The sequence below is a fragment of the Aquila chrysaetos genome, chromosome 6 (genome assembly GCF_900496995.4).
Source record: "Aquila chrysaetos chrysaetos chromosome 6, bAquChr1.4, whole genome shotgun sequence".
Taxonomy (NCBI): domain Eukaryota; kingdom Metazoa; phylum Chordata; class Aves; order Accipitriformes; family Accipitridae; genus Aquila; species Aquila chrysaetos.
The window spans coordinates 42,619,586-42,634,802 of NC_044009.1; the positions used below are offsets into that span (position 1 = coordinate 42,619,586).

General features: G+C 50.1%; 1 protein-coding gene across 1 annotated transcript in view; it reads right to left on the reverse strand.

Moving 5' to 3' along the window:
* Positions 1 to 201: 201 nt before the first annotated feature.
* The window catches only part of ITGB5 (integrin subunit beta 5), a 63,925-nt gene continuing 48,909 nt past the window's right edge, over positions 202 to 15,217 (reverse strand). The window contains 5 exon segments of the mRNA XM_030017854.2: positions 202 to 795; positions 1,363 to 1,529; positions 2,704 to 2,820; positions 6,392 to 6,495; positions 7,210 to 7,432. Of these exon segments, the coding sequence (XP_029873714.2) occupies positions 700 to 795; positions 1,363 to 1,529; positions 2,704 to 2,820; positions 6,392 to 6,495; positions 7,210 to 7,432 (707 nt within the window). The 3' untranslated portion in view covers positions 202 to 699.

Below are 15,217 nucleotides of genomic sequence, written 5' to 3' on the forward strand. Positions count from 1 at the left end.
TCAACACCAGGGTATTAAATCAACATACCTTCTGCGGCAGTCACTGCGGCTCCAGCTCCTATTTTTATAGCCATGTTTTGACCGATAAGGCTCTATTAATAAATCAATCAGGCAGCACCACTTGTGCTTGCAGGAGCAAGCCCCTGTTCGGTCTGTCAGTGGGGGGGCTCAGCAAGGAAACAATGAACTCTACTCACAGCATCATATATGCACAATAGTTTTATTTTGTTTTTTTTATATAAAAAAAAATTCCTAAAGACTGCAGAACTCTTGTACCCTAATTTCTTACAGAAATGCTTCCAACACCCTCTTCTTTTTAAGCTAATTCCCCCCCTAACAACTTGCAATGGCGTGGGTTCCCCTGATTTTTGACCTAGTCACCCTTTCTAACGGGATATGTCTAAAGCTACAATATGGCACTTGGTTGACTTAGTTGGCAGGTTTAATACATCCAGAAAGCTGGGGTATGGAGTCGCACACGGCTCAGAGTCCATCAGCACAGGCGGGGAGCCTGCCTTTGCATCCGTGCCTCCAGAATGAACCAGACTTTTCTCCTTACTGTGCAAATAACAGGCTTTGGTCATCGACCAGTCCTGTCGTAAGGGATTCTCGCCCCTGAAGAGGATCCCATCTTCAAGTGGGGAAGCAGCACATACAGTCAAGCAATTGTCCACAGCAGTCCCAGGCGCCGAGACCCCATCAGTCAACTGTACCGTTGTAAGACTTGTTGAGCTTGTTGAACGTGAACTCTACGTTATGCGTGGAAATAGGCTTTCGGTAGAGAGGATTGGATGCCTTTGGAGAAATGACCGGACAAAAAGAACAAAGGTGAGGAACAAAATCCATGACATGGCAAAAATGTGTATAATCCCCCCTTCCTGCACCCATTAATTTGGACATAGCGCTGCAATTGGCTTTGACTGAATTGTGCATTCGGATCCAAAAGCGGTTTGTCCATCAGACCCACCTTCCGTCCCATCTGCAGGCACAGGTGATGCCCTCAAACGCTGGACAACCCCACCTAAAGCCTCCCAGAAGGGCTCCCTCATAGACCTGACCGACCCGTCCACCGCCACAGTCAGAGCTTGGTCCCCACTCCCCCACATTCTTCAGCCCTCCAGCACTGATCAGAAATACATGATGAAACCAAAGGCTGGGCATAATTTTGCAAATATTTGTAAATTGCCAAGGGGCAGAGCAGCGCAACGTGCCGGTCCCAGAAGTCCTGCTGCGCGGCACCGCAGGGCACGAGCACCCGCATCCCTCGTGCCTGCCACCCTTCTCCATCGCTGCAGAGCTGTCTGCTGCAGGCGCACCCTGACACCCCCCCCGTACCCAGCAGCACCTCCATCCCAGGCTTACCATTTCGTATCTGGCCCGGGAGCGTTCGCTCTGGAATCGGTCAAACTCCCGTCTGTCGTGAATGGTGACAAGCAGCTTCCAGAGCCCCAGCAGGATGATGCCGATCAGCACCACGCTGCCGATCACTGCCAGCACGATCGTCACGGCGCTGGGGGCTGAGCTGCACGCTAGGTAACAAGGGGGAGAAAGTAATTAGCTCCGGTGCGAGTGTAGCCTGGATCAGGATACCGGGACGTAATGACCTGGACCGTAGCCACTGAGCAAGTGACCTCAGGGCAGCGCTAGCAGCAGTGACTAAATTAAAAAAAAGCAATGGTACTCTCTGAAACCAAAGGGATTTTTTTTTTTTTAATTAAATAAGTTCCTGGCTAGAAGCAGGTCAAAGGCACAGCTCTCATGGATGTCACCAGAGCCAGGATGTCACGTAGCGCTTCAGGGGAACAGCAGTGCTGCAGTTCTGCCATCCAACAGTGACACCTGGTTTTAATGCCGGGTGACCATATGGCACACAGAGGGTTAAGGTGCCTCTGGCAAAAGCCAGCTCAGCTTCTGGCCCACATGGAGACAGGTGATCACCAGGCACTTTAAATAGGTACCTTAACTGTCAGCTAATCAACCGGTCTTTCAATTAAGTGCAAGCAGCAGCACAAATAAAATAAAACGTGCGGTATCTCAGTCTTTCCCATACTGGCCTGTGCCTCAGAGGACCGGAGCAGATTGCGAGAAGCTACTGCTGGGTGCTTGCCAGCTTGTCCTGCAACACCACGTGGGGTTTTCTTTGAGAAAGTGATTTGCACGTGATTAAAATAATGCTGGGAAGCACAGCTGTCTGCGGCAGCCTGGGGAGGGGAGCAGGGACACAAAGACTTACACTGCCTGCCTGGACCGGAGCTAGCTCTTTGGTAATGCAGAAGTCCATAGGTGGTGTGGGGCTTTCCTAACATCCTGACTTAACCAGCAGCAGGTGTCCCCTTCTGATTTTTTTTGCTCCCAGTGGCTCTATCTCCAAATCAGTACATGGCATGCTTTTTGCTATGTAAATAGGCTGAGTTTAATTTCAGCATCCCAAGCTGGCGGAAAGCCCTTCAGCCACTTGCTAGCAATGCTGTGGGCTCAGGTGCTTTCACTCTCAGAGTCCTTTTTTACTAAGTTGGGAGCATCTGGAGCTGGATTTCAGCACTGTAAAACATTTTATTTTAAATCCTCCTGGTTCATCTGCTCAAGCCTGCTCTTCTGCAGCAAGTGAAATCAGTCTCTCCACAACCCGCCAGGCTCCCCAGCAGCCCATCACCTCTCCCGAGGCAGCCTGTGCTATTAAAAGCAACCCAAGGGAGGGCCAACCTGGCTCTTTGAGGACGGTGAGGTTGGATTTCCCACTGGCAAGCTCTGAGTAGGTGAACTTCATGACGCAGTTGTTCACTGGGTAGGCACAGAGGATCGCATTCGGGTCATCCGTTTCTGGAACGAGAGGCAGAGTCGCAGAGTTTTATTTTGTTTTTTATATTAAAAAAATAATCCTAAAGACTGCAGAACTCTTGTACCCTAATTTCTTACACAAATGCTTCCACCACCCTCTTCTTTTTAAGCTAATTCCCCCCTAACAACTTGCAATGGCATGGGTTCCCCTGCTTTTGAATTAGTCACCCTTTCTAACGGGATATGTCTAAAGGTGCAACATGGTACTTGGTTGACTTAGTTGGCAGGTTTAATATTAAGAATTATTACAGTTCTCCCCTGCAAGCTGAGCAGGGCTTCCCACGGGTGCCTGGGAGCGGAGGAATGGGGAGTGAGCCTGCAAAGCGACAGAGTTTGATCATCATTCACGCAAATTGTAACTGAGCAGTGTCCAGACTTACTGCTTGAGAAAATGTGGCATTCGGCAAGCATTGCATGGTAAACAGATGCAACTTCACACATACACACACTCTTCCTTTGCCCAAGTCTGCTTTGGCAGTAAATGCCGTTTTCTTCTTAATTTGCTACATTTCTTGAAGAGTGGAAGCTGAAGAGAAAGAGAGGGGCACAGACTCAGCCTGCGAGGGCACGGACGGGGCCAGCCGCAGCAGCAGCCCATGGCTGGCTCCTGCTCCAGCTGTGCTCAATGGCTCCAGCTCCGGAAATGGTTGAGAAGTTTGTTTTTAAAGAGTGAGATAGAGGAGGAAAATGGGGAGGGGGGAAGGGGGGGGGGGAGGGGGAAGGGAGGAGTTGGTTGGAGAGGAGGATGCAGAGATGGGGGAGTTGCAAGAAATGAGAGTACTTGATTCCCAGGGCCATACGGGCACTGTTTGTTTGCCCATTTAACATACCGTAGCACCAGGCAGAGCCTGTCGCTGCTCTGGTCACTATAAGATGCTTCCTGAGGAAGGCTGCTTCACAAAAGCCATTACAAAGTTTCAGCAAAGCCATCATCTGAGGTTTGCAGCTCTAGCTTTAGGGGTGATTTCAGCAGAGCCACCACCCTGCACGGCCACAGCTCATGGGGCGTCCCTGCTGCAGGGACAGTGCTGGGAGGGAGATGGGGCAGCATCTCCAGCCATGCCAGGTAGCTCTGCAGGAGCACATCTCTGTAGGCCTGCATGGGCTGAGAGTTTCAAGGGAGAGGAAGGGATTTGGGCACCCGGTACTGTTGGCTGGCAAAGAGGCGACCTTGGCTTAGGCACCTGGAAAATGCTTCCCACAGCTCTCCTCCTCACTCGTATCCGTGCCTGTCTGTCATGCTGAAAAATGATCGCGTTAATGACCACTGCTATTCCAGCCCCTTATCTCTCTCCTGTGTGTTTGTCTTTCCTTTCAATGCCTTTGACCTGCTTTCAGTCAAAAGATTAATACACACCATTTCAACAGCTCTGAGCCCAGATGCAGCTGCCCCTCTGGTGAGTTCTGATGAGGTTCCTGGTGTGGACAAACCTCAGCTGTTCCTACCTTGGGATGGGAAAACCTGCCCTACCTACACAGTGGTATCAAAGGCAGGGCTGGAGAAGTGGTGATTATTACAACTCAAAGTACTAATTAGATTAATATAGATAAAACTTCCATGTTTCTTGGCTAATGCCCTTCTGAGTTGAGCAGCAAATCTTAGTTCCTCCAGTCCCAGCTGCTTTCAATCCCATCCTTGCACCATTATTCTGCTAGAAGATACAGTGATTAAAGTCTCAATAGTAATGATCTCTGTTGGTCTTCACTCAGTTTCAGAGATCACACGTCCACAGAGAGAGGTATGATGGCCCCATCGAGCTTTCAGGTCCACTGATGTGTGCTGTTGGCAGGTTCAGCTCAGCGCTGGACCTGTCATGCTCCTGTCGTGTTGAAAGCTCCTGTCTGGAACCATCAGGAATGGAAATGTAATACTGCAGAAGCGGAGGAGATCCTGTAGAGTCCAATGCAAGTCATATAAGCCTCCCAAAAGGCATCATTCTGGCTCGCAAGTCCAACGATAGATGCCTCTGCTCTACAAAGCTTTGAAGCTAAAAGGCACTTGGGATCTTCCAGGGTGTGTTCATTGCAATTCGATATTTAAGAAGGTCCCATCCTCCACTGCCAGGACAATGCAGACCTATGTCTTCTGTGACAAATATCAGCGTTTGGCCTCTCAGCGGGGACTTTTAACATGTGCTACATAACACAAAAGCACTTGAACACCAGGATTTGGCTAAGTCTGCCTGTTAAGAAGTCCTTAGTCCCCAAGCACTTTCTCTAGGAGTATTTTGCATTACCTCTTTCTCTAGCAACCCAGATCTCCAAGCTGCAGAGTGCCCTGAGCTCCCAAGAGCTCAGCACCACCTGCAATCTGACTGCAGTAGTTCAACAGAAGTATAAGCGTAATTCCCCAAAATGTCTTAAAACAGAAATTTGGCTGTGTTTTTCTCTGAAAGCCATGCGGGGGGTTGGCAAACCACAGCCCAGCCTCACCTCCCAGGGCACAGTCAGCACAAAAGCTGCCTTTGGCATGGTGCAACACCCAGGCAGTAGAGTTGAGCTTTAATCCCCAGTATTTGCTGGCTCCTAAGAAATGCAGGCCAGTCAGGCATCAGAAAAGAGCTTCATGTGGTTTGGAAATGCCTTGTGACCTCTCGCAGTGTGCTGGTGTAGGTACACTCCCCGCTAAACTGCAGGGAGGATGGAGAGAACGAGAGCAAGCCTCCCAAAGGGAAAGGTAGGAAACCTCACCGGTCATAATTTAATAGCTAGACACTGGATGTGAGAGGAGTCAATGGGAAAAACATTGCCTGCAGGCAGCTTGGGAGGAAGGGAGAGAAAGGACAAGCAAGGTGGAGCACTCCTACCTCTATAAACTATGGGAAGAGGAGGAGGAAATGTCAGACGTGGACACTAATTTATCTGTGTTTGATCTCCATCCCTCCCTCCAAGGGGTATTGCTAAGGCCAGGGTCAGGATTAAAGCTGTCACAGTTTGGGTTCCCTCTACTCCCCCAAATAGCAACCAGGGACTCCCAGAATGGAGCCTGAAAAGAAGGGGGAGAAAGTCATCTGCTGAGGGACGCAGGTGTGGGGTAACCTCTAGAAGAGGCCACAAAGGGCAGGAGAGGAGCTTGCCAGGGGGACTTTTAGCAGTCAGTTCCACCAAAGCAGAGCTCATCATGTCCAAAACAGCTTTGCTTTCTTTTACAAGCTCACTTCTTCCAAGATGAATTCTCAGAAGATTAAAAAATGCCTTTTTTGGGTGATACTTTGTCCTTTTGCACTCTCTCACAGTTCTTCTAATCTTCTGTCTTATCTGATCTCATCCTACTCTCTTTGCTCCTTGCACTGCCAGTAGTGGTCCTCACAGACCTTGATTTTAAGATGTTATTTAAAATCAAAGGGTTTTTTACTTCAATATAGATTACAGCCTGGACAGAGGGTCACACATACCAAATATACACATATACCTACTACACACACACATACATTTCTAAATACCAGGTTTTCCCTGAGGCTTTGTTTACAGGTATGTCTTGGTTTGGTTAAGAGGACTTCAATGCCGCAGTCACTGGCTCCCACCATCTGCAGTCCTGCTGCTGCCTACTTACCGAGAACATCCACAGTGGTGATGATCTCGTCCTTGCAGTGCTTTTGGCAGGTTTGGTTATCAGCCAGTCTTCCTGAGTTAAACAGCTTGCATTCAATGCAGTCCCTGCAGAAAGACACACAGAGAGGAAGATTAAGCACCCATCAGAAACTGCATGAACATAGAGATCCACCCCTTGGAAGGGGACTCCCTGGGTGTTGGTCTGGAGGCTGTACATCTGCACCACAAGGAAAAAGCAACTTCAGGGCCAAGCATCTCCCATCTCAAGGATGGATTTATTCTAGGGGTAGATTAAATGAAGGTGCAAAACAGCTGGTAGGTTTGGGGTCTGTTTGCCCTTTGGATGTCAGGAGCTGCACGTCAGCTACTGCAAAACCCACCCTGCCTGAGATCAAGGCAGACAGCACTGCTGCTCTGCGCCAGTCTGAGGCTGATGCCCAGGGCACCTCTGCCACCACGAGGCAGGCAGTCATCCCCGTCCTCCCCTCCTCTGCAGCTCGCAGCTCCCTGGGCCCAGATGTTTGCAGCTCAGGGTGCAGCAGAACTGGATGCCAGCCTTTCCTGCAGAGCGGGACAGCACTTGAAACGGACAGGGACGTGAACGTCCATGAGGACTTGGGCAGCAACACTTGTTGCTTCTCTGCCTAACTCTCTCAGGTTGCTTAGTGTGGGCTCCAAGCAGCAGCAGGCTTGCCTGGGGCTAATCATCACCCCTGTTTAACGAAGCAGGAGTAATTCCTTAGCTGAAAAGTCTCCCAGGAACTAAAGAGCTGCCCTTCCCATCAGCGAGAAGTCCCTCCCAAACCCCCCTGTGAGTACCTTTTAGTGCTACAGACGCCTGGGCAGGTGGGACACTTCTCACACGTCTCTCCAAAAGCCCCCGGCTCAGTGCACTGGCACTTCCCACAGACGCAGGTGCCCCTGCCACTGCACATCTGCCCATCACTGGAAACGCAGCTGTCCGTCTTGGTGGAGCAGTTGCAGTTGTCTCCGATGTAACCGGCGTGGCACTTGCACTCCCCGCAGTGACACTCTCCGTGGCCTGAAGGCAAGAGCAGGGGAGAGGCGTCAGCAGCATCCCGGGCTGCCCCTGAGCAGGAGGGACCAGCAGCCCAGCAGGAAAAGCTGCCAGAAAGACCTTGCTTGGCAGAGCAACAAACAGATGGTGATGGGAAACATCTAGATATCAAAATATCATCTACATTTAGCAGCAAAAAATACCTAGATACAGCTCCTCCAGCTTCCCTCTATAGTCGCTCAAGACAAATGGGCACCTCTCCCTTCCTAGGTGGGACCAGGTGGCCAGGACAGGTGCCCAAACTGCCCTCGGGAGGTACTAGCAGTGATGGTGACCATGGGGAGAACAGGGCAGCTCCCTTCGAGCAGACACAGCCTGCAGCTGGGGGAGCTGACTTCCACCTGAAGTCCACGTGACAAACAACCACCCACTATTGCAGAGCCCAAACATGATTAGCTGGTAGAGACTGCATGCTCCGGCCACGTGTCAGACTTGTTACCCTCTTATTTTCCTCTCTCTGGATGAGGGTTCCCAAGTGTCTCACTCTATTCAGGGTGCCCTTTTGCACTCTCCTGGTTCGCCCCCATTCAGTGCTTGACACCACCAAGAAAACATTAACACTTGAGAGCATGTTCTGGCAGCATGTTGTCATGAGCCTTTCTTACCCATAGAGTGCATATTCCCCACCTCTCCCTCCTGGTGCCCAGCACTGTGTAACTGGGCTTTGGAGAGTGCTACACGTCCCACCTCCGCAGAAGGCGAGCAGCATCTCCGTCACTCAGTCCCCAACTCTTCCTTAGCATCATTTGGCTTCACTCACGTGCCCATCTGAAGGCTCTGGCTAAGCTAGGAGGGTTATGTGCAGCTTAGTACCATGATTTCCACTGCTACTGGAGTAGCAAAAACATTCAGGCTGACGAAGGGTCTCTGGCAGCAGCTTTCAAAATACTGCTTCTCAGACCAGATCTGTCCATCTCAGCAGCATGGCACTGGATGGACAAATACTTTGGGGCACCAGAGGATGTGGCAGAGTCGATGCAATCTCGCTGCTCAGCGCATGAGCCGGACAGGAGGCGGAACAGCCTGACTGCGGCCAGTTTTCTGCTCAGTCTTGCTACAGCATCAGATTTTGCTAGCAGAGCCTCTATGCCAGTAAATGGGGGACCCAAGCCACGCTTCCAGCCTAGCCTTCTCCAGGCCACACCGCTCAACAAGAAGTTTTCTCCTCCTCCACGTTTCCCTGCCCACTGCAGACCCTGAGCTTTGGAGATCAGTATTACTGCTAGGCCCTCAAAATGGTGTAAAAGATGGGGCTCCTGCAAAGGCTTCCATGTTTACTGGGCTGGCTGGTGTTTTGTACAAATTAGTCTCTTCTTTCTCTGCCTACATGGAGAGATACGAAGATGGGAATGGAGCAGTGCTTCCTTGCTGGTTTTAAACCCAAGATTTAGCAGCAAAAAGCCTAGCAGGTCGACCATGTCATAAGGTCTTTCCTACCTTTCTTTCCTAACAGTTTTACTTAAAAAGCACTCCCCCAAACCTTAAAACGCCTTAAAAAAAATTAAATCAACCATGCAGGTTGCCGCGACCAGCTGAACCTCCCCCAGGGAGTAGCTCAGGGCAGCTCACAGCAGAGATGGATGAAGAAACCGATCCAGTAAGGGCACTCCTCTGCTGAAGCATCCCCTTGCAGCTATGGGGTTTAGCGATGGGCTGGGAAAGTCAACAGGCCTCAAGGCTTTCAGTGACAGTAAGTGGAGTGGCTGGCTGCCGAGCATCTGGTTTCGGAAAGGCATCCATCAGCTCGCTGGAACTACTGCTTAAATTCCTCCTTGGTCGGTTCCTAGGAGAAGGGATGCCTTTGAAGGCATAGTTTATAGAGCTGAAGGATTTGTATACGAGACTCATTGGCAACCTAATTACAGCTCAACTTTCCCACTGGAAACAGCCTCAAGCGCCTCAGACAAGATAAATTATATACATGCTCCTTTCATTGGCACAAAACCGCTGATCTCACTGCCTCTCCCATCACTCCAAGATTACCAGAGATGCTGTGGATTGTCAAGATATATCCCTTGCCAAAAGTCACGGGAGCACCTTCTGTTTTACTAGGCATCTCATATGTTACAGCACATCACAAGTTGCCCTCCTACAGCCTCTTTTACACTCCCACCGTTTTCTTGGATCCAGCCTGCAAACTCAAACATTACTAGACAGAGGAGATTATGTTTACAAGATCTCGAGGTGACCTCCTTCCCTGCCTACATCTGATGGAGATTAGAAATCCCTCCTTCTGTTTGCCTTCACAATGACAGCCTTGCCCTTTCCCCAGACACATCTGTACGGGCAGGTTTGGGTTGCCCCCTCCCTACAAAGCTCCGTTTTTTTGCTCATGGACACAGCTACATGCACCACCACTGCTGCTCGGGGTGCAGCTGCAGGGCGGGGACGCCTGTGCCCTCTGCTTCACAAGCAAACCAGATGGGGTGGCTGGCTTTTATTCACAATTAATTCAGGCAATCAGGGTCTTGCACACAGCAAGTTTGGTGCCTCCATGGCAATGCATGTGTCCAAATTAGTTACAAATCATGGTTTTCTTAAATGGGCACTATTTCAAGGCATCCAAAGAAGCTGGCATTGGGAATTCATGTATATGGCATTTAGTAAATGTGCTCATGCTTGAATTTGAGCTGGGAGGGCCAAGAGAAGTAAGCCAACTGCATTCACACCACCCCATGGTCCTGACCTGTGTGGGAGCCAGCCCCTGCAGAGGGGCAGAGCCCCTGTATTGTCAGCCTTAGCTCAGTCCTGCTAGGACACCACAGAGCCCAGCACAAGATGCGAATCCATTGGAAATCTGTCTCTGGACCATAAAATGGTTCAGTTTTTAAAGCCTGTCAGTGCCAGGCCAGTATAGGAGGATAGAAAGACTACACATCCCTTCCAGGCCCTGGGAGGCTGGGGATAGAGCCTGGAACAACTGTACCGGGGAAGGGAGACAGCCATTTCCAAATCAGGCATCCTATTAAACCACTGTGATATTGGAAAATTTAAGAAATGGCATCTTAAAGCAAGTGGTTTTGTTTATTGAAGGGGATGAAGAAAAAGTCTGTCTATATGAGGATGACTAAGTGTGGGGTGTGAGCTTAAAATTTAAAAACATGTTGAAATGTGTTTTCTGCCTCAGCCACACTGGCTCAACGTGCAAGAAGTCACTGGCTGAAGCTCATCATGGGGAATGTGCCAAGAGTGGGAATTTCCATGTTGACCTTTAACGACAAAGATGTTACAATCTTCGTTGCCTGCATCAGCTTGAGTGGCCGCTCCTGCAAGCACCATGAGCTCCACCTCTGGTGCTCTCCATCCATCTCACACACAGCCTGAAGATTGGAGAAACATGGTGAATGGGATGCATTTATTTCTGATATGGGCGTGACAGAAGTCATCCCACTTCTCAACAGCCAGCTGGAGCATCGGAGATGGGAATCCGCTCCATCATCTTGCTCAGGACACAACCTGAGAGGAGCCCCGAGGCAATGTGGCAGCGAGTCTTTTGGTGATGGTCACCCAGAGCTGAGGTTTGCAGCATGCAGAGTGCTACCTGGTACTCATATTTTGCAGCAAAATGTGCTGCACCTTTCCAGTCTCAGCTATCCTATAGTCACACACAGTGCTGATGTGGTGAAGCAGTCTCTATGCCATGTAAGATCATGCCTGCGGGAAGCCTTCCACCACTATGCCGATGATGAACCTAGTTTCACTTCCCAGTTTCATTTCCAAGATGACAATGCGCCCTTGAGGAGGGTGTGTTTCAAGACACCTCTGCACCAATAGAAGTCTCATGGTGCAGGACATTACCCTGGACTTTAACCCCCTTGAACCCTTTGAGTTTACATGTTCTCTATTAAAGCTGGTTTGTGAAACCAAAGGACATTAATTACACTCTCCAAACATAACAAGAGATGTTTCCTTCTGTTCCCATCCTTGAAATGAGACGAGCTTAGGTGTTTAAAAGATCCAGATCTAATTGGGAAATGGAATGCTCCCTCTGAATTTGATAACATACTTTCCAGCCAGCTCTTGATTGTTGGTGGGGCTAACACGAAACACATGTCAGGGAGGCCGCAGAAACACGCTGGGAGGGTGTAGCAGAGGAAAGCAATGCTTCTGCAGGGGGAGAGCAGTCCCCAGACTTAAGTTTGGACTAGTCTGGGATCCAGCAGGGTGGGAGCCACGGCGTGCTCTGCTGCTTGGAGGCACCCTCTTCCCAAGGAGGCCACCGAGGTGGACCGAGACCCGCAGCCCAGCCGGTCCCTCCAGCTCTCTCCCCACCCTGAAACACATCCCCATCCCACTGCCGTGCCCCGGCTGGGCTGCACGTCTCGCTGTCACTCAGGCAGCTTTTGGCAGGACGTCCAACTGTCCTCGTTTCACCCCAGCTGCCTCTGCCTCTCCCCCTCGCCTGCCCGCCGGGATGACAGCCGCAGACCAAATCCCCCCTGCCCTCACCGTGGCACCGCGCAAACCCGGGTTGGCAGTGCTGCATGCCATCGCTCTGGTCCCCAAGCAGGGTCCTTGCCGGCGAGCAGGAACCGGGATAGCAGCTTCTGGCAGAAACTTCCAGCCTCTGACCCCGATTTCATCCTGGGCTTCCTGATAGCAGGCTGCAAAGTGGGAGCCTGCAGTGGCCGAGTGCTCGGCGGGACAGCCCGTCTGCCCTACGCAATAACTGTTTGCCTTTTAGGAATTGCACCGACCGCTGCTGTACCAAGAGGTCTGAAACTGAATGCACTAAAAGCTCTGTCGCTAGGTCTTTTGATAGAAAGCGGTTTTCCTAAAGCCCCCTACTTCTGGGAACCACGAAATAATGCAAAAATACCAGCTTTCTTTTGAAAGAAATAAAAAATTATCCCAGCCTTTATGGAGAAGGAGAAAGGGTTTTAAAACAAGCCCCTCCAACACTCCTTTTTTTCCAACCTTCTGGAAAATTAAATTGATGTGCCTACCATGCAAGAAAAAAATAATCCTCATGATTTTTAAGCCAGTTTCTTGGTTTCTGAGTACTCAGGAGGGGAAGGGTCATGCTGCATTTTGTTCCCATTAAATCAAGCCACTTATTTTTGTGCCTCCATGCTCACATTCAGGCTTTGGGTCAGGACCTTCAAAATGCTGTGCTTCTGTCATTTTTGGTTACTTGAACAACTAGTTTGAAAAAAACCCACAAAACCCCCACAGGAAAACCAATTAAAGGAAATAAGTTATGGCAAGCAATTTCCAGATTCCCTGGTGCCATCCCTTTAACGAGCCCTGGCTGCTGTGCCCATCATCCGGAGAGCCCCGACACAGAAGCCACACGTTGTTCGTACTCCATAGGGGTGGATGCACCAAAACCACCTGCTTATGAGAGACGAAGAAGTCAAACCCTACCAACATCAGGCACTGCTTGAGCATTGGTTTTGTACCAGACCAGCCAATCTCTCAGAAAAAGCGCTCGACGTCTGCAGGAGAGGCTCTGTGAACGGCACATTTTGAGTGGGAGGAGGAAGGGCAGCGGAAGAGGCTTTAAACACTTGGAAAACGTAGACCTTTCCATTTGGGAGAGGGCTATGGTAAGACACAGTGCCTGCTTAGGCAAATAAATCACTGACTTCCCCACTAATGTCTTTCCATGACTCAAAGCAGCCGGCGCTGCACATCAAGAGGCCAGGCAAGGCAAGGCAGCCTGCCCGTGGCACAGCTCAGGTTCATGGCGCCGTCCTGCTGCCAGATGGTCGGCACCCGTAGGGAGTCAGGGAGAGCTCGGGAAATTTTAAATACTGGGGATGGGCTTAGGATCCATTCCCAGGGTCACACCAGTCTGGTAGGGAAAACAAGGGTGGCAGGTTGGCAGGAGCATCCCCAACTCCTGGAGCCTGCAGAGCGTAACAACCTCCTTGTGAAAAAAGGAGGTTACTATATAAACAAAGACAGACAAGCGTCAAGGGTCCAGGGTTTCTATGTAAACTGAAATGCATCCACCGACCGCCTCCGTTCACACCAGAAGAGAGCTCGCCCACGCTCATTTATCCACAACGCAACACTGAAACAACAAAACAAACGCTAAGAGGGTAGTAATAAGTACATAGTGATTTTCTGTGTGTTATTTACACCAGACACAATGGATCTGTGCATCTTTCCATTGCATTAATTTCAATGGATATTTATATCCTGAAGCATATGGGTTTGGCCAAGAATCGACACGGCTTTAAATAAGCCTTCACTTCAATCCTAGTGCTGGTTGAGCTCACCAATCATCAAAAATAGCATCAGAGATGCAGGCTAATGAAACCAAAAGTGAAGGAATAAATAGATGCTCAGGCTGCTAATTCAGCCTTGTGTACCGCAAGCCCCATCACCAGCTCCACTTTACTGCCAGCATCCCCCACCTTGCAGCACTGCCATTACAAAAAAAAGCCTCAGCCCCCCAGTTCCTCACTCACTTGGTAACTTCTGGGTTAAATGAGAACTGGGCAGGGAAAACAGGGCTTTGGAAACTGCTGTCTCATGAAGGCAGCTGAAAGCGATCCGGGGCAGGCGGATTTCCTGCAGCAGCCCCGGCCAGCCTTTCCTCATTTTCCTTCTCTCTGCTACAGAAGTGGAGCTGAAACGCAATCATGAGATACGGCTGATGATCCACCAGAAAGCCAAAATGGGCAGCAAGGAGTCATTTCCTGAAGGAGATCTAAAGCTGCATTTCTTAAAATAAAGCCTTCCTTTTTTTTTTTTTTTTAAAGTAAGCTCAGCACTCCACAAATCTCTCGACTTTTGCTTACGTTAGCGCCTCAGCTGAGCCTGCCACACGTGGCCTTTTGGACAGAGACCCAGAGCTGGGAATTGGAGTTTTTAGGTCCTGCTGCCTACTCTGCTACCAGTGCAGGGAGCGATACGGGGCGAGGGCTGCTGCCAGATCCTCCCAGAGATGCAGTGCTTCATCCTGAGCAGGGGCAATTGGGATGGGTGAGCTGGTTCCCTTCGAGTCGTGGGTCCAAATACCATCCCACCAAACTGGGCACATGCTTATCCTTGGCTTTGTCACCCCTTAAGCACTTGACATGGAAGGCACTGCAGAAACTGCTAAGAATTCATATTATTCCTTAAGCCAGATAGGAAGATATGTGTGTGTGTGGGGGGAATCCTCCGTTTTTTTCCCTCTCCTGTGTTTCCCTCCAATCCTCTAACTCAAAAAGGGCTCTGTGCCGCTGTCCTTTTCTATCGACCTCCATCCCTTCTCATGCAGGCTTTTATTGGGTCTCCCATGGGACACAGCAATGCCTCTCCCACTGCAGTGCTCCTCTTTCCAGTCAACTCCCCGGCCCCCTAACAGACAAGACCCACTTGCAAAACTCCCTCGATGCAGCTCCCCCATTTGTTTCCTTTCTCCCCAAAAAGCCTGACAAAGAAAACTGCTTGACAAAGAGCAGTTTCCATTTGGCTCATCCAACACTGCCCAGATACCACCAACACCCATGGGTCTAGAACTAGGAGCTTCTCCCCCACTTACATACTTCTTGGCCCATCTCTTTGCCCAGGTCTGTTTACACGACTCTACATTTAGCCTTCGGCTTTTGTCACTGTGAAAGCTCTGGAAGATTTAGAAACATGAGGGGGCATATGGTGAGCACACAGTTGGATGAAATGAAGATAAAGGGCTTGAGAAAAGCCATAGTGCTACAACCCTTCCACCGACACGTGTGGTGCCTCCAGGAAGGACGAGCTTCATCCTCCTGCTCCGGTGCCTGAGTAGGCTCCTACCAGCTCCTACCACCCCAA